Here is a 24494-nt window from a genome sequence, read left to right on the forward strand (position 1 = left end):
TGGCTATCCAGGAATGGGAGATACCTCCTCACTGCTGCCCATCCCAAGAGCCAAATCTCCCAGTGCTGCCACATTTATTGCAATATTTGTCTGGGCACGGACATTTAGACATCTACATGAAAGGTTTGGCCTTTTTCCATTTGCTTTTGGTGCTCAGGGAATGGAGATACCCAGCAGTGCCTCCAGGCAGGATGGTGTGCTGCCCCATGGATAACCAGCCATGCCTCAGCCTTGGAGAGGCAAAACAGGATTTTTTTTTTTTTAAACACCTTAAATCATGGGATATTCTGAGTTGGAAGGGACCTGCAAGGGTCCAAATGAGCTCTGTTTCCTTGTGGCCAGGACAGAAAATGAGCCCAGGAATATTTTATTTCTGGGATAGATACAGACTCTAAGTCCTGTTGCTTTAGGGGTTGAAAAGGTTCATAAATGGTTTGATTTTGGGGGGATTGGCTGTGAGGGGAGCCCAGAGGATGGGGGCCCATCAGCAGCAAATATCTTTGGGGGTATTTTATAACAATGAGGTCAACCTTCTGTGCACACCTTGCACCATCACTGATGGTTGCTGTGGGATTCACAAAAATCCCTCTAAAGCCTCTCTTTGCCCTCTCCTCCCCAGGAACAGCACCGTTCTCAACTCCAAGGTCATCTCTGTGACTGTGAAGCCATTGCCTCGGTCTCTCCTCACCCCTCTGGAAATCGAATTTTCCCACCTGTACAATGTAAGTGGCTCCTGGGAGCCTGCCCCATCCCAAGGCTGGGTTTGCTTCTGCAGGGCAGGAATGTGCTGGTGCAAGGAGGTGGTTTTGATGAGCTCCTGATGTCTTTTTGCTGGTGCAGGACCCTTCAATCCATCCCCTACAAAAAAAAAAAGCTTCATTTCCAGAGCAGCAGGAGGCACAGGGGACATGGCCATGCTTGTCCCCAGTTCACACCATTCCATTGTGGGAATCATCACAGGGCAATAATTGTGCACTCATTAGAATAACTTGGTATAACAATGGCCTTCCTCAGGGAGGGAAAGGCAGGGGGAAAGTTTGCTCCCATTAATTCTGGAATGTTACTGTTGTCCTCAATGCTTTCCAAGGCAGGCAGAAATTCCCTCCAGGCTCCTCTGCTCAACCCTAAGAAGATTTTACGGGATGGACATTTACATACCCCAAGGCCCATCCTTGTGGAGATCAGATGCCCTCCTGAGGCTCTACAACATGAATATTAAGATCTGTTGTGTCTCTGGGCACTCCTGGAGGGATTTTCCAAAGCTGTCTCAGCCAGCTGGAGTCAGGAGGCTCTAAACACACCTGACCCCCTCCTGCAGGGCTGTGGTTTTGTCCCACAAAAGCAGAGGCTGTATTTGATCCACTTTCCAGAAGGGAGCAGCAAAAGGATTCTGTGTGAGAGGAGGGATAAGGAGGAAAATCCGTGGGTTGAGTCAGGAGAGAGGCAGAGTCAAATCCCTCTGCAGTGGTGGTGATGCAGAACAAACCCAGGCACATTTTTATTCTGGCTTTTCAATCCCAGGGTGGCAAAAGCCATTCCAAGGATCCATGAGAGCTCATCTGGTGTATCCCAGACATCCTTAGAGCAGTGGAAGGGGTTTTACAGGCCCCACATTCTTCATGCCAGTCCAGACACTCCACAAACAGCATGACACTGATTTGTTTCTATTTTCCCTTTCTTGTCTCCTGGCAGGGAACCACCAACCAGACCTGCATCCTGTGGGATGAAAATGATGGGTGAGTTCTGTGGGTTTCCCTTTGCTCTCACGGGTCTGTTTGCTTTTTTTTGGGTGAAATCATCATAATTTTAGCAGTGATGTGTCAGTTCTTGATCTCTCTACTCTGTATTTTCTTTGCCCTGGTGGGGAGTGCTTCTTCCTTCACATGTGCACTGCCTCTCTCTGAGCTGTCTATTAGTGCTGGTTTGGATTTTTCCACATAAAGGATGCATGAATTGGGAGCCAGGACTGTGGAAGCTTTCAGGCTGAGCTCAGCAAAGCCGTGCTTGGCTCTCTGCAGTGCTCTCCCCAAATCATGCACCATAAGGAGAGTAACAAAAATCCAGTTGCAAATATGGCCTATGGAGGTGAAGCTTAGGTGATATGAACTTCACTTTGTGCTGCTGTGATACAGAAAAATGATTTTTGCCATAATTCCAGTGATGACTGGTGCTGTTCAGGAGGGTCTGAGTGATGTGGTTGTGGCCAGCAGAGGAAAAAAGCAATCCCAAGTTACCACGAAGAGCTGGGACCATAAATCCCATATGGGGAGCAGTTGTCGAAGAAAAAAACCCACTCTGAAAGTGAGGTCTTAAATCCTGAGTGAACTTGACAAGGATACAAAGTGTTTGATTTAATGGTGGTTTTACTTCACTGACTTTTGCATCTCAGTTTGAGCACCTACCTGGCTCCTCTTCTGCTTGCAGTCAGTTCCTCTCCTTGAGATCTCAGACATTTGGCACATGCCCCTGCATTTATTATTATTATTTATTATTATTACCAGCAGCATCTGAAAAATGATTCCATTCTTGTCCTTTTAGGCTCCATTAAGCAGCATATGCACACAGAGGCAGGCAACATATTTACACTGAGCTCAGTTCTTGTTGGTCTGCGATTAATTTGGCATCTCTGAGTGGATCCAAAGCAAAGCTGGAGAGCTCAGAGGTTCTGGAATCACCCCTGTGTTGTAGCCCAGGGCAGAACTGGTCCCTCTGGCTTTTAGTGAAAATTGTTGCAGCGTTAGAAGGTGGTTGAGATGCAGGTGGGGTTATAAGAAATGGATAAAAGGGGGTTTTATTATATTTCCTATGTGCTAAAGAGTGTGGGCCAGCACAGAGGCTTGGATTGGTGGGCAGGCTCAGGAGCTGGCCTGCCCTGCTAAATCTGTTGTTTCTCCATGCTGGAATGGAATTAAAGCACTTGTACAACAACCCAATTTTTGGCAAGTGAAGGCAGGAGTTGGAACCATTGTCCCTTTTGCTCTGCACTCCATCCCATTGCTTTTGGCTTTCCAAAAGCAGAGAGAGGGCTGTGTCCAGGAGCATGGAGATGTTTCCCTGCCATGCTCAGACCTGGATTTAATTAGCTGCAACCTGAGCATGAAAAGAGCAAAATCCAGTTTGGATGTGGCTGAGGGACAGGGAGGCAGGAATCTGTCAGAGCTGGCACTGGGAAGTGCCTGGTAGGACACAGGTGAAGGTTTGCCCAGTGCTGTGCATGGATTGAGAGGTTTGGATGGCATTTCTGAACTGGAGGCAAAGCAGTTCAGCATCACCAGCTCTGCCTCATCCTGGAGAATGGTTTGGGTTGGAAGGGATCCTGAATTTCATCTCATTCCACACCCCTGGACCAGGTCACTCCCTGCCCTGGGAGCTCTGACTGCTCCACACTCTTCCTCCCAAGGCTCAGCAGTTCTTTGGGCTGCCTGTTGTCTCCCTGGGAATGCAAGATGCTGGGATCCCTTTCAGCCTTTCATCCTCATGGCACCAAAGAATGGGAGCTAAGAGCTGAGCAGGAAATTTCTTGGCACTAATGCTCAGTTTTTAAGGATTGATTCCAATCCCCCAGCAGATTGGTTGTGCAAATGTTGCTGCTAAGCCTCCACTCTCCCCGTGTTTTGAGGTTTTGAGGGGTGTGTGTGTGCATGCCTGCAAGTGTTTGCAACCAACATTTGCAATTTTAAGCAGCTGAAAAGCCCCAGAACCTGATGTCAGCAGATTTTTGCTCGGACCATGTTCCAAAACTTAGAGCTGATCCGTTGAGCTGTGGCGAGGGGAGCTGCCAAGCTGTTTGTGCAATGTTTTAAAAGCTGATTTGCACAACATTTTAAAGCTGATTTGCTACCTCTGCTGCCTCCTGGGAAAGTCTAATGAAAGGCAAATTATGCAAACCCTGTTCCCCAGTCCTGAGTGCTCACCTCCAACATGAACAGCGATCTGGAGCTGCCAAGGGGTTTCAATCACAATTTTGGGTAATTGTTTCCTGCCTGGAACAGGAACTTTTAGGCTGCACCCTGGACTTGTTCCCTGGTATGTGGTAGAGGTCCTGGTTGGTTCAGCCACTCTTTTGTGGTTCCCCTCTTTGTTCCCATCTTCTCCTTCCTGCCACCTCTCCCTATGAACTGCAGATTTTCCCACCCACCAGGCTCATAAGGTTGTTGTGCACAAAACCAAGGATGTCACACCACTGGAAGTGCCCAGGATCAGGTTGGATGGGCTTTGAGTAAGCTGGTCTAGGGGACTGTACCTGTCCATGGCAGAGGGGTTGGAATTAAATGTTCTTGAGAGTCCCTTCCAAGCCGAATTATTCTGCCATTCTGTGAAATCCCATTTCCCAGTTCTGACCGATTTCAGGGATTTACAGCTTCATTTCCCTGCCTGTTCCCCACCCTGCTGCATTCCTGCTGTGGTGGTGCTTTCTCAGAAGATGCTGAGACCCCTCAAGGTTCCTCTTTAGCCGCTTTCCGTGTTCCTGCTCCAAGGTGGAACTTCCCCACACTCACCCCCCTGAGGCTGCAGGTCTTGGTCACCCAAATTCCACCTGATTCCACTGACTCATCCTCTGCATTTAACCCCTTGCCTCCTGTGACTGAACAGGTACAGAGGCTGGAAACCTGGAGCAATCCTTCCATGAGAGCTCCTGCCTGTTCCTGTGGCCATCTGAGCATTCCAATCCCATCCAGAGCATGCCAAAACCCTTTAAAGGCCACTTAAAATCCATGGGCTGTGAAGGGTTGGACTGTAAAATTGCAATTAGAACCAGACAATTATCTGGTGACCATGTGCTTCCTCAAAGATGGAGCTGTCGAGCAGAGCACTTGGAAATAAAAAAAGGGGAAGAACCTTTGAGTGCTCATTCATTTGCATTTAGATGGATATTTAAGCTTGCACTATTAACAATGGATTTTTGATTTATTAATCCCAGCCCCTCTGAGTGACTGTGAGACTCGTGGGTGGCACCTCTGCCTCTCTTTTCTCTTCCCCTTGCCCCCACCTCCTCATGTCATGAAATAACAGGAGAGAAGATCAGGGACTAATTTCTGTTGTGTTGGGTGTGATTAATGAGCTTAGCATGGGCTGGGTAAATTGAAAGTTGAAATCAGAGAATGATTTGGGATTCTCTGGCTCTCCTCCAAGGGTATTCATCTGGAGTAATTATTGGCTGCTTAGCCCTGATGAAGTGAAAACCCAGGCAGGATCTGGTCTCCTGCTCCTCTTTCTCCTCCTGGAACAGGAGAGGAGATGATAAATACAACCATGGATGTGTGTTCATGCTCTTGTGCATCACCAGAGTTTTATTTCTCACCTGCCTTGTCCTGGTGCACAGCAGGGATTTCATGTGGGAACAGGGAGACAGACCCAAAGTTTGTTATTGGTGGTGACAGCATCACTTGATGTGTCTTTGCAACTCCCTGAAAGGATGTTTTAATGAGGTTGGAGTCAGTCCCTTCTCCCAGGTAACAAGTGACAGGACAAGAGGAAACAGCCTCAAGATGCACCAGTGCAGGTTTAGATTGGATATTAGGAAAAAAATCAGGAAGGTGGTCAGACTTTGGGACTTTGGCTTTGGGACAGGCTGCCCAGAGTCAGCACCCCTGGGAGTGCCCAAAAAATGTGTGGATGTGGCACTTGGGGATGAGCTTTAGTGTTGAACACAGCAGTGCTGGGTGAAGAGTTGGGCTCCATGATCTTTCCCAGCCTTGGCAATTCCATGATTCTGTGGCTGCAGAGGAAGGTGTGGGGCTATGGAGTGTTGCCAAACACTCCTGCTCTCCTTGGGGCTGATGAGTCTGGGTTCAGGCCATCAAAGCTGTGATTTGAGCATGGGATCAGGTAAAGGAGGAGCAGTGGTGTGAGAAGGAAAGGGACAGTCACAAACCACAGTGTGGGGCATGGAGTGATGGGAGAAGGGGGAATGGCTTTAAGGTGAAATAAAGTAGCTTAAGATTGGATGTTAGGAAGAAATTATTTACTGTGAGGGTGGTATTGCAACCCTGGAGACTGGGATGACCAGAGAAGTTGTGGATGTCCCATCCCTGGAAGTGTCCAAGGCCAAGCTGGATGGGGCTTGGAGCCACCTGGGATGTGTAGGGGTTTGGAATGAGAAGATATTTTAATCCCTTCGATCCCAAACCACCCTGAGATCCTATGAAGGGTCTGGAGAGGCAACATGAGGTCAGGCTGCAACAGGTGAGCACCAATTGTCCCCTCCTTGGTGACTGCAGGGTCCAAATGAGGGCTTGTATTTTAACAAGAGACAAAACCAGGTCAGGCAGGTGTGAAATCCAACCCCAGACACACAAAAAGTGAGATCCAGGAGGTCTGCACTGCCAGGGGATCCCTCATCCCACAGGGAACACCTGGCTCCATCCAGCAGCTCCTCTGCTCCCCTGTCTCATTATAACAACCAAGCATTACAATAACTGATCTTAAAAGGCCTTTCCAAACCTTCCAAAATATTTGCATAAAAGCTTTTCTGCTCTTGGAAGAGAAAGTGCCTGGGGAATCCGTGGTTTTAATTCAAGGACACCCTCGGCTTCCCTTGGGAAAGATCATCTGCTCCCAGTAATTAAAGCCTTTCACCTACCTGGCTTAGGAAATGCAAACCTCACTGTTTGGGAAGGTGACCTGTGTGAGAAGGTTGGGCTTGGAGAACTAAACAAACACTGCCCCAGCTCTGGGGTGAGGGGAAATCACTTGGAAACTTGTGGTGTCAGCTCCCAGAGGATGAGGACAGCCCTGCTCTTGGGATTTTTTCAGAACTGCTGGAGGGATAGGATGTGGGCTGGTCCTGGAGGTGTACAAACCACTGGGAGAGGTTTGAAGTGTCAGAGCAAGTTTTTTGGGGGTATTTTTGTTTGTTTGCTTTGTCTGAACAACTCAGAGCAGCCCCCAAAATATCCTAGAAGGAGGAATTGTTTATATATTTTTTGGTAGGGTAATTGTACCCTTTGGTGTTTGTGGTCCAGATACCTCATGAATCTTGAGGTGCAGCTGCTTTACCTGAAATTCCCATTTTTTGGGTGGGCTATCCAGTGTCTAATCTGCAGAACCCAAAGCTGTCTGAATTCCTGACTGCACGTTCTATGGGATAAAAGGGAAGTCCTTGCAGGGCAGCACAAGGAGCAGGGTGTGGTGTGAGTTCCATGGGCTTCACACCTCTTGATGAAACAGAAAGGCATTAACTTCTCTTCCCTGTGCTTTTGGGGGCTTTTTGTGACTGCAGCCTTGCTGTTCTGATTCCCTTTGTCCCTCTACTCCCCACCACGTGTCACGCTGGAGTTCTCTTGTCTGTATCATCCCACAGAAATCATTTTGCTCATCACATCAGTTAATCCATCTCCCAGTGCCTGTCTTTTGAAGAAAAGCTTTCTAAAGTCAAGAAACAGCTTCTCTTTTCCCCTGTCTGTCACCCAGAGCATTAATGACCCTGCCACAGCTGTAGATCAGGCAGTCACAGCCTGTCTGTGCTGACAGGGATAAATTATTCTCCCAGATACAGAATATCAGAATGGTTTGGGTTGAAAGGATCTCAGAGATCATCGAATTCGACCCCCCTGCCATGGGCAGGGACACCTTCCACTATCCCAGGTTGCTCCAAGCCCCATCCATCCTCCCCTTGGACACTCCCAGGGATCCAGGGGCAGCCACAGCTTCTCTGGGCGACCTGTGCCAGGGCCTCAGCACCCTCACAGGGAAGAATTTCTTCCTAAATCCACCCTTTTTCAGCTTAAACCCATTCCCCCTTGTCCTGTCCCTCCATCCCTTGTCCCAAGTCCCTCTCCAGATCTCTTGGAGCTCCTTCAGGCACTGGAAAGGGCTCCAGGGTGTCCTTGAGACTTCCTTTTTTCCACACTGAGCACCCCCTGTCCCAGCCTGCCTCCAGAGAAGAAGGGCTCCATCCCTGACCATCTTTCAGGTCTCCTCTGGAATCTCTCCAGCAGTTCCACGTCCTTCTGATGCTGGAGGCCTCCAGAATCGGGCACAGTCCAGGAAGGGTCTCACAGGAGCAGAGGTCACTTCCCCTGACCTGATGATCTGTCAAAATCCTAAAACCCAGTGAGAAATCAGTGCACTGATCTATGACCTATTACATATTAATTTTATACTAATTATATATTATATATTATATATATATATATATTTTACTGCAACACTCCAGCTGTGGGGGAGCACTGCCTTTCATGTGATCCCATACAGGGTGTCAGTGCTGGTGTTTGCCAGTTCCCCTGTTCCAGCTCCCTTAATCAGTTTAATTCCCCTCATCTCCAGCTGCAAATCCTGCCTTTCCCACCAGCTCCTGTGGATGTGTTGAGGGAAGAAAGCATCGTGCTTGCAAAGCCTGGCTACACAGGGGCGTGCAGGGAGGTTAATCTGAATATTCCCATTAGTTCCCCTGTGTTAAACCCAGTTAGAAGTGTCCCTTAATTCAGCCTGTCTGACTGCACTCGCAGTGTGCAACCAGGCAGATGGAATTATGGTCCCAGGAGCCTTTTCTAACCCTGGATGAGAACAGACAAAATGCAGTGAGAGCCAGTCACACCTCCAGAGCCTGAGGATTTATCCCTGCTCAGCTCTGGGGCTGCTGGGAGCACAAAAAAGGGAAGATTCCAGGGGGCTGTTTGGCCACACACCTCCCTTGTTGCAGCTCCTTTTCCTGGGAGCTGTTACCTGGATTCCAGGTGTTTCAGGTGGCCAATTCTGTCAGCACAAAGCAGCAGAGCACAGGGCTGTGTCCATCCCTGTTTGGGACAGCAGTTAAACTCCTTTGGCCTTTGCTGAGCTGTTCCCAGTGTCAGAATTGTCCATGGAGTTGGGAAAGCAGGTGCTGGGATGTTCTCCAACACCTTTCACAGCACAGGATGCAGGAGAAGCTGAGCAGGACAACTCAGGGCTTCTGCTGCCTGCCAGCAGAGCAGGGTTTAATGGCTTTTGGCAGAAGGGAAAAGAGGAGAGGACAGAGGATGCAGAGGCTCTGAACCAAATGGGTTGGGAATATGGGTGGAATAAATGAATTCTCTCCACAGACCTGGCAGAAGCCAGACACTGACACCTGGAGGATGCTCCCACTGGGAAGGGGCTTTGGGTTCAGGGATTTCATTCCCAACCTCAGCTCAGTGCTGAGAGCTGGAGCCTCAGGGGGTTTGGGATGGTTTCTGTGTTCCCATGTGTTTGTGCTGTGTGTTCTGGAAAAACAACCCCAAACAAGCACCAGGAGCAGCTGAGGGGGCTGGGAGGGCTCAGCCTGGAGAAAAGGAGGCTCAGGGGGAACTTCTGGCTCTGCACAAGTCCCTGACAGGAGGGGGCAGCCAGGTCAGAGTCAATCTTTTCTCTCAGGTAACAAAAACAGGAGGAAACAGCCTCAAGCCACACCAGGGGAGGTTTAGATTGGAAATTAGGGGAAATCACTTCATGGAAAGAGTAGCCAAGCCTTGGAACAGGCAGCCCAGAGTGGTGGTTGAGCCAGCATCCCTGGAGGGATTTAAAAGATGTGGCACTTGGGGTAGAGGTTCAGCGATGAACACAGCACTGCTGGGTCAAGAGTTGGGCTTGAGGATCTTTTCCAGCCAACAATTCCATGATTCCATGGCTGCATCCCTGTCTTGCCTGCATCCCTGATGGCTCCTGGAGCCATCTTCATGGATATGAAAATGAGGGTGGCTTGAGCTGGAAATCCAACTTCACTTCCCAGGTTTCATGAGGGGCTCCAGGATGTTACAACACAGCCCAGGCATCTGTGTGTGCAGGTGGAGAGCTTTGGGTCACAGCTCCAGGCTTTGAAATGTGGGGAAAAAGGCAGGGTGGGGAAATCTGCTGCCTGCTTTTGGTGTGCTCTCAGTCCAGTGACTCAACAGGCAGCAGGTGCAGCTTTGAACCACTTCAAGGCAGGCTCAGGTGCAAAGGGGAGACACAAAGAGCTGCACCAGCAGAGCACTCTGCACCCTCTGTGTGCAAAATTCAGAGTGCAGTTCTTTTATCTCCATGTGCTTCTTTGCTGGAGTGATTTAGTCTGCCTTTATGGGCACAGGAAATTCTGTCTGGGCACGGAGCTCCACTTTCCAAACAGTTCTGTCTCTAAACCTGCAGATCTTAGCAGGTCTGTGTCCTCTGGAAGATTGGCTTTGCTGGGAGCTGAGGGCTCCAGAGCAGCCTGTGCATGGTTTGAGGAAGGTGTGTTATAACCACAAATGCCTCAGGACCAGCACTAGGTAGATGTTTGAGTAGGTGATGTTTTATGTGTCTTTGTTAAGGACACAAGAAGTTTCCCCATCAAGGCTTCTTTGCTCAACTTCCCTGCAAGACTGAGGCAAGTTCAGATGAACTTCTTAAAATGCCTCATTTTTTAATGAATCCAAGCCAGAAACACAGCAGTATCCACCACAACCAAAATTAATTTTGTATTTCTGAAATTTCATCGTAGAATCAGAGAATGGTTGGAGTAGAGAGGGACCTTCAAGGTCATCCCATTCCAGCCCTGGAATCTTCCACTATCCCAGGTCACTCCAAGCCCCATCCAACCTGAACACTTCCAGGGATGATGGGACAGCCACAGCTTCTCTGTGCCAGGAGCTCACCATCCTCACAGGGAAGATTTTCTCCCTAATACCTAATTTTATCTATTTTGGCCATTCCAGTCCCAGCCACCTCATTCTCATGATGAGATTCCATGGGAAATGATCAGGGTTCAGGTCCTTGAGCCCATGCCATTGCTCAGAGGTGATGGACTGGGCAGCATGGACAGGGCAGGACTGATGGATGTGGTGGAAAAGGCTCCAGAACTGGCACACTGTGAAAAAGGATGGGGAAAGTTTACTCCTGTTTTAAAGAGGATAAAGGACTTGTGTTCATTTTCACCTGACTGCTCATGCACCATGCTAGAATATGAAATGTTCTGCTAAAACAGCAGCAAAAAGAGGCCACAGTGCCTGGGATGCAACCCTTGTCTAATGATGAACTCTCTGTGTGTCTGGGCAAATCAGTGTAAGCTTCGTGCCTCAGTTTTCCCTGAGCCTGCTGTGCTAAATAACATCAGACAGCTCCTGGAAATGTCAGGAAATCTGGGAGTGAGGAGCTGCTTGCAGTGAGCAAAAATAAATATTCCTATTTATCACTGAGAACTGCTTATCTAAAAGTGAGTTTGAGGGTCAGACTGGTCACCCAGAGGAGCTCCCATGGTGGATTTTGTTCTGTGTGGGCAGCAGGGAGTGTCACCATGTGAATTTGGGTCTTCACAAGGTGGAATGAGGAGGCTCAGAGCCATCACTGTGAGATTGCTCATGTGGGGGCACAAGACACCAACCTGTGCATCCCATCTGAGCTCTCTGTGACCTCTCAACCCCATGGCACAGAGGATTAGCAAAAACATGGAATATCCAGCCTGCTCTGACAGCCAGCTTGGTGTGGAGCTCGACAGATTCTCCCAGTGGCCCTCCTGGAAGGCAATGAGCAAAACTCCTGAAGAGTACAAATCCTCTGTGTACTGCCCATCAGATTTATTTGGATGCACTTTAACCCTCAGTCAGAAAAATAACTGATGCAGCGAGGTCAGAAAGCCCAATTTCACAGAACAGAGCAATCTCCAGACTTGTCAAGGCTCCTTCCAGGGCTTTGCAAATCCTTTAATTCAATTACAGCGCTGACCAGTTGGAAGATGAGTGTTCATCTCCCAGAGCTCCCTTCTGCTTCAGGCCAGGGCTGCATCCCCAGAGGGTTTCATGGATGTGTGGAATGTTGCTGGGATGTCAGGAGGGGGTTTGTTTTCTCTGAGGGAATAAATTCACCCTCAGCCAGAGGCTGGCAGGGTGAGGATGGGGAGGCCCTGGCACAGATTCCCAGAGGAATTGTGGCTGTCCCATCCCTGGAAGTGTCCAAAGCCAGGCTGGATGAGGCTTGGAGCACCCTGGGACAGGGGAAGGTGTCCCTGCCCATGGAAAGGAGCTGGAATGAGATGAACTTTCAGATCCCTTCCATCCCCAACCACTCTATGATTTTATGGGGGTTGTCTGAAGCCTGACCCAGCAAGAGCCTTGATCTTCCCAGGTTTGAGCAGAGCCTTTCTTGCTGCTGAGGATGGAAGTGCAGGCAGCAAAATGGGTGGGAAGCACATCAGTCCCTCTAATTTTTGGGTGATGGATGCAATCCACACCAGCCAGCCAAGGAGACAAAAATAGAGAAGGTCATAATTGCACTGATGAGTGATGGGCTGTCCCCAGAACCCCAACTGTGTCATTTTCGGGTGGGGAAGGTGAAACCCAAGGAGGGATTTATCCTCAGCTCTCCTGGTGGCTCTGAATAAAAGTTAACTGTGGCCTTTACTGGGAGAAAAGGAGCCCAGGGGAGCTGGGATCCAAAAGAATACTATTCATTTTTAGCTGTGGTTATTATTTATTTAATGGTGCTCATAGCAGAGCTCATATGTCAAATCTTAAGGAATGCTAAGCATCCTTCAAACCTCAGCAAGGCTCCTGACAGCTTCAAGGGCACTGCACAGGATTATCCCAGGGATTATCAATATGCATGTGATTTTTTTTTCACACATAATCCAGGGCTGGGGCCTGGGCAAAGGGCTGGTGCAGGTTTTTTGCTGGGATATCTTTATCTTTAGTCTTCCATACAAGCCCAAAATGCAGCTGCAGCAATGTATCACTGCTGCTGGGAATTGTGTTCAGACAGATTTTTCCAGTCCTACTATCCCATGTATTGGTCAAAACAGTGCTGGAGAGTTTCCTGACATTTAAAATATGTTCCAAGGGACAGTTTGGTGATGAGGGAGGCAGAGCTCCATGATGCAAATGCCTAAAATCCAGGAAGTTTCAAGAAAAAGGTGTGACCAGAGCTGCTGCACGTGGAACAGCACAAGGAGAGGGGAAGGAGCTCCTTTTGTCCAGTGTTACTGCAGGATCTGGGTCCTGGCTGGGAAAATCATCCTTCAGCTACAAAGCCACATGGAGGGAAGGGATTTTTGATGCCCAGGGTGTAATTTAAACATGCCCAAGACATGGAGATCCATGGGGTAGGGAAAGCACACACATGGCTGTGGCTGTGTTGCAGCCCAAGGATTTTTTTCAGTCATTAAATTTGCACTGATGAGTCCCAGGAGAGAATCTGCTGTCCCCAAGAGAAACAACTCGGGGTGAGGGGGGAAACTGAAGATGTTTTGAATGAGAGACCTGGAACAGGGCAGGGGAGGAATCTCAGAATTGCCAGTGAAATGGAATGGAATGGGATGGGATGGGATGGGATGGGATGGGATGGGATGGGATGGAATGGAATGGAATGGAATGGAATGGAATGGAATAGAATAGAATAGAATAGAATAGAATAGAATAGAATAGAATAGAATAGAATAGAATAGAATAGAATAGAATAGAATAGAATAGAATAGAATAGAATAGAATAGAATAGAATAGAATAGAATTTTCAGTTCAAAGGGATTTTGAACAATCAACTCCAACTGCCCACTGCCAACTCCAACTGCCTCCAACGAGTTCAGGGCTATCCAAAAGTTATTAAGAGAGTTTTTCAAATCCCTCTCAAACACTGACAGGTTGAGACATTTACCACCTCTCTAGGAAGCCTGTTTCAGTGTTTGACAACCCTTTGTGTAAAGAAATGTTTCCTAAAATTCACTTTGAAGTGATGGTGAGGTGCATTCCACCACGGTGTTCCCAGGAATATCCTTTTTGTGGGACAAAAATGTTTTTGATTTTTTTTTTTTTTTCCAGGTAGCTATAAAAAGAACTCCCCCTCTCCACCCCCATTTCTGGAGGGCTGCTGTGTTTGTCTGCACTCAGGCATCAGCACCTTACAAGTGTTTTTAGAAATAATGTCGCAGCACCGGGCGTCTCCCAGCTTCCCAGCTCATCCCCACTCCACTCTCTCAGTTTACAAGTGCCTTACAAAGATGCTTTTGCTAATTGCCAGCTCTGCCAGCTCCTCCTGGGATCTGGGAGGCAGCTGAGGTTGTCCTGCCTATTCCCTCTGCAATCTGTGAGCCAGGACTTACATGACTCCTATTGCTGTCACGCCCGAGCATCTCGCAGCTTTCAATGTGCTGTTATTGCAACTGCAGCTGAAAAAAAAAAAAAAAAAATTAAAAAAAAATCTCCTTTTCTAGGTCACTTGCAGCTCTGAATTTTCTTTCATATTTACCCAGATTAGTGTTTTTGGAGGGTTTAGGAGGGAGCAGTGTTGGTGCAATGACAAGTGTCACTTTGCTTCGGAGGCTTGCAGTGCAGCAGAACTGACAGGAACTCTCAGAACATTTTCTGCTGCTCTGAAGCAGGAGTGACGTGGGGACCCACTCTCGGGTCCCCTGAACAAGGAGCATTTATTTTTGTCCTCCTGGCCTCCCTCCCTCCCCAGAAAAGCTTTAGAAGAGGTGGCCTGGGAGCCCGCAGCCTGTGAGCTCTGACACCGCCTGTCATCTCCGCAAAGAAAGGAAGATCAAACAGGAGGATGGAGTGGGAGCTGTCACATCCACTGTACTTTTCCTGCTCAATTCTGTTACCCTTGGGCAGGTGAAGCTCCATCCCTTTGGTCCTAGCCTACCTGTCTGCTCAGTCTGTGTGGATGACCTTGATTCACGAGCCAGCAGTGCTGGCAGGGACATTTCGGAGGGGCTGGGGAGAAAACAGCCAGATTTACACCTCAGCACTGTGGTTTCCAAACTTTTTTCCCTTTCAGGACTCCTGAGTGTCAAACTAAATGTTCTCATCAAACACTCAGACCCCCTTTGATTTCCAGGCTGTCTCTCTCCCCAGTTTGTTCTGCTTCCTTGGTGGCTCCAGAAAGTTTCTTCTCTGCAAAATCTGCCCTGTTTATTCCTTTACTCCTTATTCTGATGCTTATCTGCTTCTCTCCTCTGAACATTCCCCTCTGCCCACTTTCCTGGCTGGGATGGAAGGAGCTGCAGCAGCAGGAATCTCCCTTTTCCCACCTTCTGCAATCTGATCTCCTCCTTTGGAGATTCCTGGCTCCAGGTGCCAGCTTGGCTTTCAGAGAAAGCACCCTGACAATGAGCAGTCCTGAGCCAGAGGATAAAAGCTTCCTGCTGGGATTCTGCATTTCATCTGTGATGGTGATCCTGCCTGGCTTTGTGCCCCCTGCCTCCCCTGGGCCCTGCAAAGAGAGTGCCAGGAGGGTTGAGTGCCTTCAGTTCTTATTGGCTTAATCCACGAGATATCAGTGAGTCTCAGGGGGACTTCTGAATTTTTACAGCTTGGGAGCTACAGACCCAACCCTGATCCCTGCATCACAAGCCTTTGAGCAGCAGGAGCTGGTTGTCCCTCTGGAAGGATGTTCCAGTGTGGAAGCAGAGCCCAGGGAATGTGTTCAGGTCTGCAGGAGGTGCAGAGGAAGGGCTGAAATGATCACCCTGCCAAGGGAGGAGGCAGAGATGGATGTGTTTGGCACTGGTTTATGTGCTTTTTATTGCTGGGAAGGTTGTGGGGGGGGTGGATGGGCAGGAAATAAAGGACATTTCACCCCTAGGACTGTGCCTGCTGCTGCACCATCAGCAATTCCTGCAAGAAAGGCCACTCCTGGTGCTGCAAACCCCAGACAGGACAGCGGAGACATTTTTCAGTAAAAATTGCTTTAGCCAGCACAGCCATCATTGGTACTGCCTTATAAATTGGCAAGTATTTAATTAGCTGAGGAATATTCCACATCTTCTCACTAAGTGGGAAGTCAGAAACTCCCTTTGGGATGAATGCTCTCCCAAACCTGTCACTGCAGCTCAGCTGAACCTCAGCACATAAAGCACAGCAGGCAGTTGTGTGTGAGCTTGCACAGATGCTGCAACATCTGTCCAGTTTGGGAAAGGTGGGTGGCTGAAGGTAGGGGTGTCACTGAAAATGGGAATGGAGTGGAATGGAATGGAATGGAATGGAATGGAATAGAATAGAATAGAATAGAATAGAATAGAATAGAATAGAATAGAATAGAATAGAATAGAATAGAATAGAATAGAATAGAATAGAATAGAATAGAATAGAATAGAATAGAATAGAAATCCACTGGCTGGATTTTTTGGGGAACTCTCTGTCCCTTCTGATTCCAGATGTACAGAGATACAGCAGGATGGGGAGGAGAGAGGAAAAAGCCTAATGAAGAAATATTGCTGGGAGTAGAGAGGTTTCCACCAGCTTGTATCTCTTCAAGCCGTTTTCATTAGCAGAAAGTGGCTTTAAAAGATTTTGATAGCAATCCCTCTTTGCATGAGCTCCAGAGGGGCCAGCAGAGCGTTTGGGTACCAGCATGGCTTTGGTTAAACACATTTGCAGTAGCAAAGCTGGGAAATGACTCCCCCTCCTCCCCCATGACCTGCTTTCCTGAGAAAAGCACAAGCAGATCCATGTCGCTCTGCTCAGCACCTGCTCCTTATTCCTGCTCCTTGGAAAATTGCTGGGCTGCTGTGTCTGCATGCCTTTCCTGCCAGACATCCATGGCAGAAAAGCAGGAATTGGAGCAGGCACGGCCACAGTCATGCAGTCCACTTAAAACCACTGGGATTGCACGGCAGGGGAAATCTTCCTGCAGGAAAACCTCTGCCAGCTCTGCAGGTCTGGAGCTTGATTTGTGTTTGCAGCTCCTGCCCGTGCAGGCTGGAGAAGGGAAGTTTGCTCTGCAGCTTTTCAGCTTTGCTACAATCCTCTGCTTTGCTGCATCCCTGTATCCCTGCATCCATGCATCCCTGGATCCCTGGATCCCTGCATCCCTGGATCCGTGGATCCGTGGATCCCTGCATCTCTGCATCCCTGCATCCCCGCATTCCTGCATTCCTGCTCCCTGGATCCATGGATCCCTGCACTCCTACATCCCTGAATCCCTGCACCCTGCATCCCTGGATCCCTGCATCCTTCCATCCCTGTATCCCTGCATCCCTGCATCCATGGATCCCTGCACCCCTGCACCTGTGCACCCCTGCATTCCTGCATCCCTGCATCCCTGCATCCTCACAGCTGCCAAGCTGTGCCAGGGTACCATTCCTGGCAGCCTGGATCCTGCTGCCTCGCTGCTGCTCTCTTCCCACTCCTCCCGAGGGATCTCACCCTCTTCCCTCTGATCCACCCGGGCCCTGCCCGCTGGGGAGATGTTTACAAGGACCCCCCTGGTGAGGAAACATCAGCTCAGCCCCCAGGAGGGCTGGGAATGATTTGTTCAAGGAGAGGGGGCAGCGAGATCTTAAACATCAGCATTTATTTATTTATTAGCATTTAATTTAGCCGTGGCTGCGCCAGCCCCCTCACTGCATTAGCATCATCTCCATTTCCCACAGGTTTCCTCCCCTTGTGCAAATGCAGATCCAAAGCAAAACCTCTGAATTCCTTTCTGTGCCCACATAAGTAAGGGCAGGAATCACACTGGTCCCGTCAGAGCGGGTTTGTGCCGTTTGCTCTGCATTTTATTTGTCCCCTCCCTCCCAAAACTTGTAATGAAGCAGCATTTCATGTGACAGGACATTTATGGCTGCTCCAGGCACAGCATAGCAATGAGGAGGTGGTGCAGCATCCCTGATCCAGGATCCAAATGACCTTCAGGAGCAGGCAGATGTTGCTTTCCCAAATTCGAGCTGGGAACGAGGGAGGCATTCCATGCGTTCAAGGAGCTGCCAGCTCAGCTCCACTTGGCTGCTCCACTCCCATGAAATGCTCATTTCGTGGAGTGCAGAGGAAAAGGAGGCCAAAGGGAAAGGAAGGAGCAAAGGAAAGCAGTGGCAGGGAAAAAAATGCAGCGAGCTGAGCTCACACTGACTAAACCTTCTCATCTTCAGAGCAGCATCCCCACGTCCATGTGTGGGTGTGTTCCTGTGTTGTTCTACTCTCACCTGGCTCAGAGCCCTCTGATGTCCAGCTGGAGGCTTGAAGTGCATGTTGAGTTTGATTTTGGTGTTTCCCTGAGGTTCTGCTCCTGGGAATGCTGCCAGGAACAGCAAGGCTCAAGGCTGTGTTTGTCCCAGGTTGTACCATAAGGGACAGGTTCACACAGCCAGGTTGTGGCTGCCCCATCCCTGGAAGTGTCCAAGGTCAGATTGGATGCAGCTTGGTCTAATCTGGTCTAATCACTCATTACAATGAGCTTCAAACACCCCTGCCAACCCAAATCATTCCATGCTTCCTTTGTGGGTGCTCCTAAATCCATATAACCCAGGAAACTCTCATCAGAATGTTTGAAAAAAACACCTCAGGGTTTTAAAAAACTGAACCTCACCAGTTCCATCCAGTTCCTCCATGCCCCTCACTCTCCCAGGAGCAGGGTCGTAGCTGCTCCAGTGGAAAATGTGAGTTGCTGGTGCTAAAAGGAGGTGGCAATGCATGAGAGTCCTTTCTCCTGGCAGTGCAAAAACCTGATGTGCTGTGATGGGATGAGGATCCTCTGCTCCCAGGGCTGGGGCTGAGGGCTGAACCTGCTTCACCTGCTCCACTTTGATGGGGATGCTGGCTGAGCTGTCCCTTCCTCTGGGCTGTGGAGGAGCAGGTGTGAAAGGTGCACTCCCACGTAGAGCTCACCCATTCCTTTGGAGCTGGCTGGCAGGAGATAAATTAGGAAAAGCTCAGTGAGCACTCAGCCCCAAAGGGCTCAGCAGCTCCCCTGGATTCAGAGTGATTTGAATGTACCCCAAGAATTTATCTGCACAGTGCCTAGCCTGCACCCCTCCTCCTTTACTTCAGTGCAGGGCTTTCAATTTTTTTAGGATGATTGCCTTTCCTGTGCTTTTAATTCCCCTTCTCAGCTGGAAACACCAGAGCATGAAGCCATCCAGAGTTCTTATGTCCAGATATCTCTGTTACTGTGATCCAGCTGCATCTGTGAAAACTTTATTCTTAGGAATAAATAGGAATAAATATTCTTTGTGTGGGTTTGTGAAATGCATTGAAGCAATTTGTACCTTTAAAGGGCCAAGATTTCCATCTTGGTTACTGTTAATCTTTAATCCAGCATCTTCATCTTTGCCTGCAGCACCTTAATTTGGCTTCTTGATTTAATTTCTTTTACCGTCTGCTACCTCCTCCCATTCCCAGCCCCTCTGTCATCCGCCTGATTTATTTTTTCTTTGTCTCTTTATTCTCTAGCCCTGCACTCAGCCATTAAAATGTTCTGATTTAGGTTTCTGAGAAGCAGCATCCCCTGGAGCTGAGGTTTTGATAGCAGGAGAGCCATCCTTCTTCCCAACCTGGCCCTGGGGCCTCCTGTACTCTCAGAGACAGGGCTGGGATGTTGGCAGCATTGTTTGTTTGCTCTTTTGGGAAGTGCTGCTTAGAGATAGACAGGAGGCAATCTGCCTGTGTCTCCAGCCCTGGCTTTGCCATGGGAAGCTGGGAAAGAGCAGCAAGATGGATATTTCAGAGAGGGGGAGGCTGTAAGAACAGAGGGCACCAGGGACAGGAGATCTGGACCAGAGCTGAGACTTGCAGGCTCTTTGTTCAGAGCTAGCAACAAAGTTCCACCTCCCTCTCTCCTTTCAGCCCCATGCACCAGAGATTTGGGGCTCAAAATCCCCAAGTGGACAATCCCACTGTCCAGGGTTTGGTGTGGGCAGCCACGGGGTGCTGGTTGTGGTTCTCTCAAAGCTTCTGCTCCCCTGAGCTCTGGCTGAGGGCAGTTTGGGGGCTCTGAGGGATTTTGGGCTCTGATGGATTTTGGGCTCTGAGAGATTTTGGGTTCATCCATAGAGTTGGAAGTGCTGAGCAGCGAACAGGACACAGGATGTGAGTGAGACATCTCCCCCCAGGTGCTTGCATTGCTGTCCCAGCCTCTAATCCAAGTGCATTTGCACATCCCTGAGCAGCCATGGGAGCGTTTCCAGCTCGTTCACTGCTGGCTGCAGCATCCTGCATTTCCACTGGCACCTGCTATGCTCAGCAAAAGCATTCCCTACCTTGTTTGCCCATTCTTCTCATCTTTCCCTTGAGGCTTGAGTGTGGGACCATGATATCCAGGTGCAGGAGATGGTGGATCCTGCTAATGCACTCAGTTCCTTGGAGGATTTTCCCTGGAATATTTTCAGTACACATGACAAAGCTGCTGCTCATCCCTTGGGTGCACTGATTGTTGTTTTCTGTGAAAACAGGGAAATTTCCTAGTTTCTCAGGAGTGATTATAGGATGATTGGCTGTGATTCAGGGCAGAGAAAGAGGATTGCCTGGACCAGCTGCAGGTTAATTCCTGATGTGGAGCTGCATCCCTTTTCTAGGCAGAAAAGCCGAGTCCCATCTTCTGGGCCATGATCCAGTTTGATCTTTCCTAGATGAAGAGGGAATAATACAAAACCAGCCCCAAGTCTGTGGCAGCATGTGGTAATTGGGAAATTACAGCAGGAAAGCAGACATGGAAGCTGAGGGAGGGAGCTGAACATCTTTGAGTCCAGCTGGAACATGCACACAGCACATTTACTCAGTTTCAGGAGGGTCCTGCAGGGTGGTACAACAAGGGCACAACAGCCCAGCCCTGATTCTGGTTCTTGCCATGCAGGACCTGCTCAAACAAAGCTCAAGGACACCCCAGGAGCTGCCCCTGGAGAGGAGCATCCTGCAAGGCCAGGAAAAGCAGCTGTGAACGTCCCCTAGGGCTGGGAGGGAGGCAGATCCATCACTCCCTGCCCTCCCCTTGTCCTCTGCTGGAAAGCAGCCCTGTATGATGATGAGAGCAGCCATCCTCCTGCTCATCTCCCCATCCCCCTTTTGTCCCACTGATACACTTCCCTCCACTTGGAAAGGTCGTCTTTAGAAATTCCCAACAATATTTTCACAGGAGCTCCTGTTTTTGCCTTTTTCCCAAGGTGATCCTGATACCCAATGAGTTTGGGCACGACAGGGAATTGGCTGAATCACCCACACTGGAGGGATTTAAAAGATGTGTAGATGTGGCACTTGGGGACACAGGCTAGTGGCATGGTTTGCAATTCTGTGTTATCAGTGGGACTTAAACATCTTTGTCAACTCAAACTATTTGATGATTCTATCATTTTTATTGTTCTGATACTCTGGTGTAGCAGAAAAGATCCAACGGGGCAACTTTGCCCCAAAATATATCTTATTTATAAAATTTATTTAGAATATTACTCAATTTTTATTTTATTTATAAATCTTGTTTTCAATCTTACTCATAACTCTTAGATTAGGATTTCTTACACTGGAGGGATCCCAGAAATGCTGTAAAGGTGTTTTTGGCTTTGGATAACAATAAGAAATTTAAAAGACTTGGATGAATAAATTGTTGTGGAAACCAGACTGAAAGGAGCTTGTAGTGAGCTGGATGTCAGATATTTCTCCCTGGTAACAAAGGAGAGGACGAGAGGAAACAGCCTCAAGTTGCACCAGGGGAAATTTAGGTTGGATATTTTGAAAAATTCTTCATGGAAAGGGTTGGAAAAAGCTGCCCAGGGAAGTGGTGGAGGGAGCATCCCTGGGAGAGGTCAAAAAAATGTGTGGATGTGGCACTTGAGGACGTGGTTTAGTAGTGAACATGGTGCTGGTTGCTGGCTGGATTTGATGATTTTTAGGATCTTTTCCAAGCTTAACAATTCCGTGATTTGATGATTCCATGGAAGGAGTCCAAGGTCATCTCCTGCAGCCACTGCCACGAGCTGACCTGATGACAGCACAGTTTGCAGTGTGGCTAAATATGAGAATTATTTTCCTTTTTTCTTCTTAAAGCTGTGAAGCCAAGGGATTATAGGGAGCTGCCAGCTTTTGTGCTTCTGTTTCACAGGGTTCTGTAGAAGAGCTGGGAAATGTCATCCTTTTAAAGGAGAAAAAAAATTCACAAGACAAAAAGATTTCAAATATGCCTTAAAGAAAACAAAAAGCAACAAAAAACAAACACACACACACACACAAAAAAAAACAAAACACCAAACACAAAAAAAACCCCATAAAACAAAATACCCCAAAACCAAAGCAAACAGAAAACCCCACAGGAAAACACTACATTTGATCTAAGGCCATGGAGAAAACTTCCAAAATTGAATAACAGAACTGGGATTATAAGTGTGTAGTTTGAATAAAAGTGTGTAGTATCACATGGTGAAAAACTTAAAGTTTTAGAATATAGTAATATATATAAAGTAAGATGAAAGTTTTAGAGCAAAAAACTAGTCCTTCTTCACTTTCCTCTTCATAAGTTTAAGTAATGTTTTATAATTAAGTAAAAACGTCCACATTGCAGGCCACAATTAGTTACTTAGTAAGTTAAAAGTAAAAATAATTTAAATAGTATTTCATAATTAAACAGTTTACCCTTAAATAGCCTTGTATAAAAAAAAAAAAAAAAAAACTCCATTTTTATTTTTTTAGCTTAAAGTACTGCAAAACTCACAGTTTGTGAAACTGTAATATAAATAACAACTAAGAAACATCCAAGTCCAAACAAGAAACACCATCTCACTCATTTAATCCCAACCCTAAAAAAAAAAACAAACCTCAACACGGTGGTGCCCCATGTGAGGAAAAACCTGTCAAAATCCAAACCTCCCTGAAAAACCAAAAATAATAAAAACAACTAAAAACTAGAAAAACCTCCAGAAAAAAGGCATAAAAAAATCCCTAAAACCTAGTGAAATGGTAAAACCAGAAACCCGTGACTGCAAATCAATCAAGAGAAAAAAGAACCAAAAAAAAAAAAAAAGCCAAGAATGCTTCACCCATCCTTCAGCACTGAACCAGAAAAGCCCAGAATGGTTTGGGTTGGGGGGACCTTAAAGCTCACCCAGTTCCATCCCCTGCCATGGGACACCAAACTCCAATCCCCACCCAACACCACCGGGCTTGAAGCATCTCCTTGGACACCAAGCCATGGCAAAAGTTTCTCCTTCAGATGATGATCCCTGCATTTTTCTGGAGCAGTGGGGCGGGGTTGTAAAGAGGGGAAATGCTCATTAATGCCCCACCTCAAACTCTGGATTTGAAATCCAAACCCTGGAAGTTGATGGTGGTGGGAAGTTGTCCTGGTTTGCAGGACAGGTGTCTGCTAAGAAAGGCAGGAGCCTCTCTTTGAAATGGAGAATGTAAACCCCTCTCTCCAAATTATTATAATTCTGAAATCAAGGGGCTCTCAGGCAAAGATATGGGAATTAGGAATAACAGTTCTTTACTAGGGAAATTAAAATAGAAATACAGTACTACAAAGAAACAAACTCCAAACCCTGACACAGTCAGAGTACAGCCTGACACCCCGTCAGGCAGGGTGTTGGCAGCAGTCCCATTCCATGGTGGCTGCATCCTCCTGCAGTGACAGATGTGGCTCAGTTGGAGCAGTGCTCCTGTACAAGGTGCAGTTTCCCTCCGGAGCTCCAGTGATGATGTGGAGAAATCCGGTTTTCCTCTGGAGTCCAGTGGAGAAAGGGGCTCCCTTAGTGTCCCAAAACCTCTTTTTTTATCTTGGTAAGAAATGTTGGGCTCTTCCCCCTGGCTGGAGCAACTCCCAATGGGATGCAGTAATTTTATCAGTCCCACAGTGGGACTCAATGGCCATGAGCAGAAAATGACTGGCTGGAGGAAGGATGGGTTGTGAAAAGATAAAGAACAATGCCCTGCCTGGTTTCAATGGATGGCCCATTAGCAGAATATCTCCCATGGAGATAAGGATCACTGCCCCCACCCTCAACAGATGGTGATAGAACAGAGACCTTTTATCACATTCTGTATTGTAACATAAGACAAAAGTGCTGAGCATCCTCTCCTGTGGGATGGACTGTTCTTGTGGTGAGAATCATTAGAGCTCAGCGTCAGCTGCACTTCTAGTGCCTGAAAAGATTATCTCTACATAATCTTTGGGATGTTTAGCCAGCCATATGCTTTATTTCAATTGTAATATCTATTTATTATCTATTGAATATTGTTTATGTTAATTAAGGCTTCAGACTGGAGGCTGCATATGGGCTGTTTCTTCTCTTATTTTTCTTTTTTTTTAATTTTTTTGTTTCTGGGCCTAACTTGCAGATGGAAAGCAACCTTGTCCCCTGAGAATGCTGCAGTTCAGTTTGCTCTGCTCATGAGTTCACACCTGGGCAAAGGTCTTGCTTGTCACTTCATATCTTTTCCTGTCCCTCTCTCCTGAACACATAAAAAGGAAATCCCAAATATTCCTCATGTCCCACAGGTCAAAAATCTTTTCTTAAATCACTGTTATCTTAATTCTGCTTCTGTCAGTTCTGAAGGAAATCAGCCCAAATCACCTTGAGTGAGGGGTCTCTGAAAAATAAAATCAAATTAATATTCCTGCTCTGGTTTCATTTTCCTTGCACCAAGCAACTGGATCAAGAGTAGGTTTTTTCTTACTTTTCCAGTTTCCTTTTTTTTTTTTCCTAAAGAGCTAATTTAATAGTAGCTACTGCTCTGACTATTGATCCTTTCAGACTGACAGAATATTGTTCTGCTCAGTACCAGGCCTGTGCTCCTGGGGTAGAGGTGAGAAAAAGGACACCAGTGCCAAGCAAAACTTGTAAGGAAGCTGAGTAATCTGAGTGATTTAGCAGGAAGCTTTATAGTGGGCTT

General features: G+C 47.7%; 1 protein-coding gene across 13 annotated transcripts in view; it reads left to right on the plus strand.

Moving 5' to 3' along the window:
- The window catches only part of ADGRB1 (adhesion G protein-coupled receptor B1), a 282349-nt gene that overhangs the window by 162464 nt on the left and 95391 nt on the right, over positions 1-24494 (plus strand). For all 13 annotated transcript variants that reach the window (XM_033078467.2, XM_033078492.2, XM_033078475.2 and 10 more), the window contains 2 exons: positions 620-722; positions 1693-1736. In XM_033078467.2, the coding sequence (XP_032934358.1) occupies positions 620-722; positions 1693-1736 (147 nt within the window). The remainder of the gene's footprint in view (positions 1-619; positions 723-1692; positions 1737-24494) is intronic.

This window comes from Catharus ustulatus, chromosome 1 (genome assembly GCF_009819885.2).
Source record: "Catharus ustulatus isolate bCatUst1 chromosome 1, bCatUst1.pri.v2, whole genome shotgun sequence".
Lineage (NCBI taxonomy): Eukaryota > Metazoa > Chordata > Aves > Passeriformes > Turdidae > Catharus > Catharus ustulatus.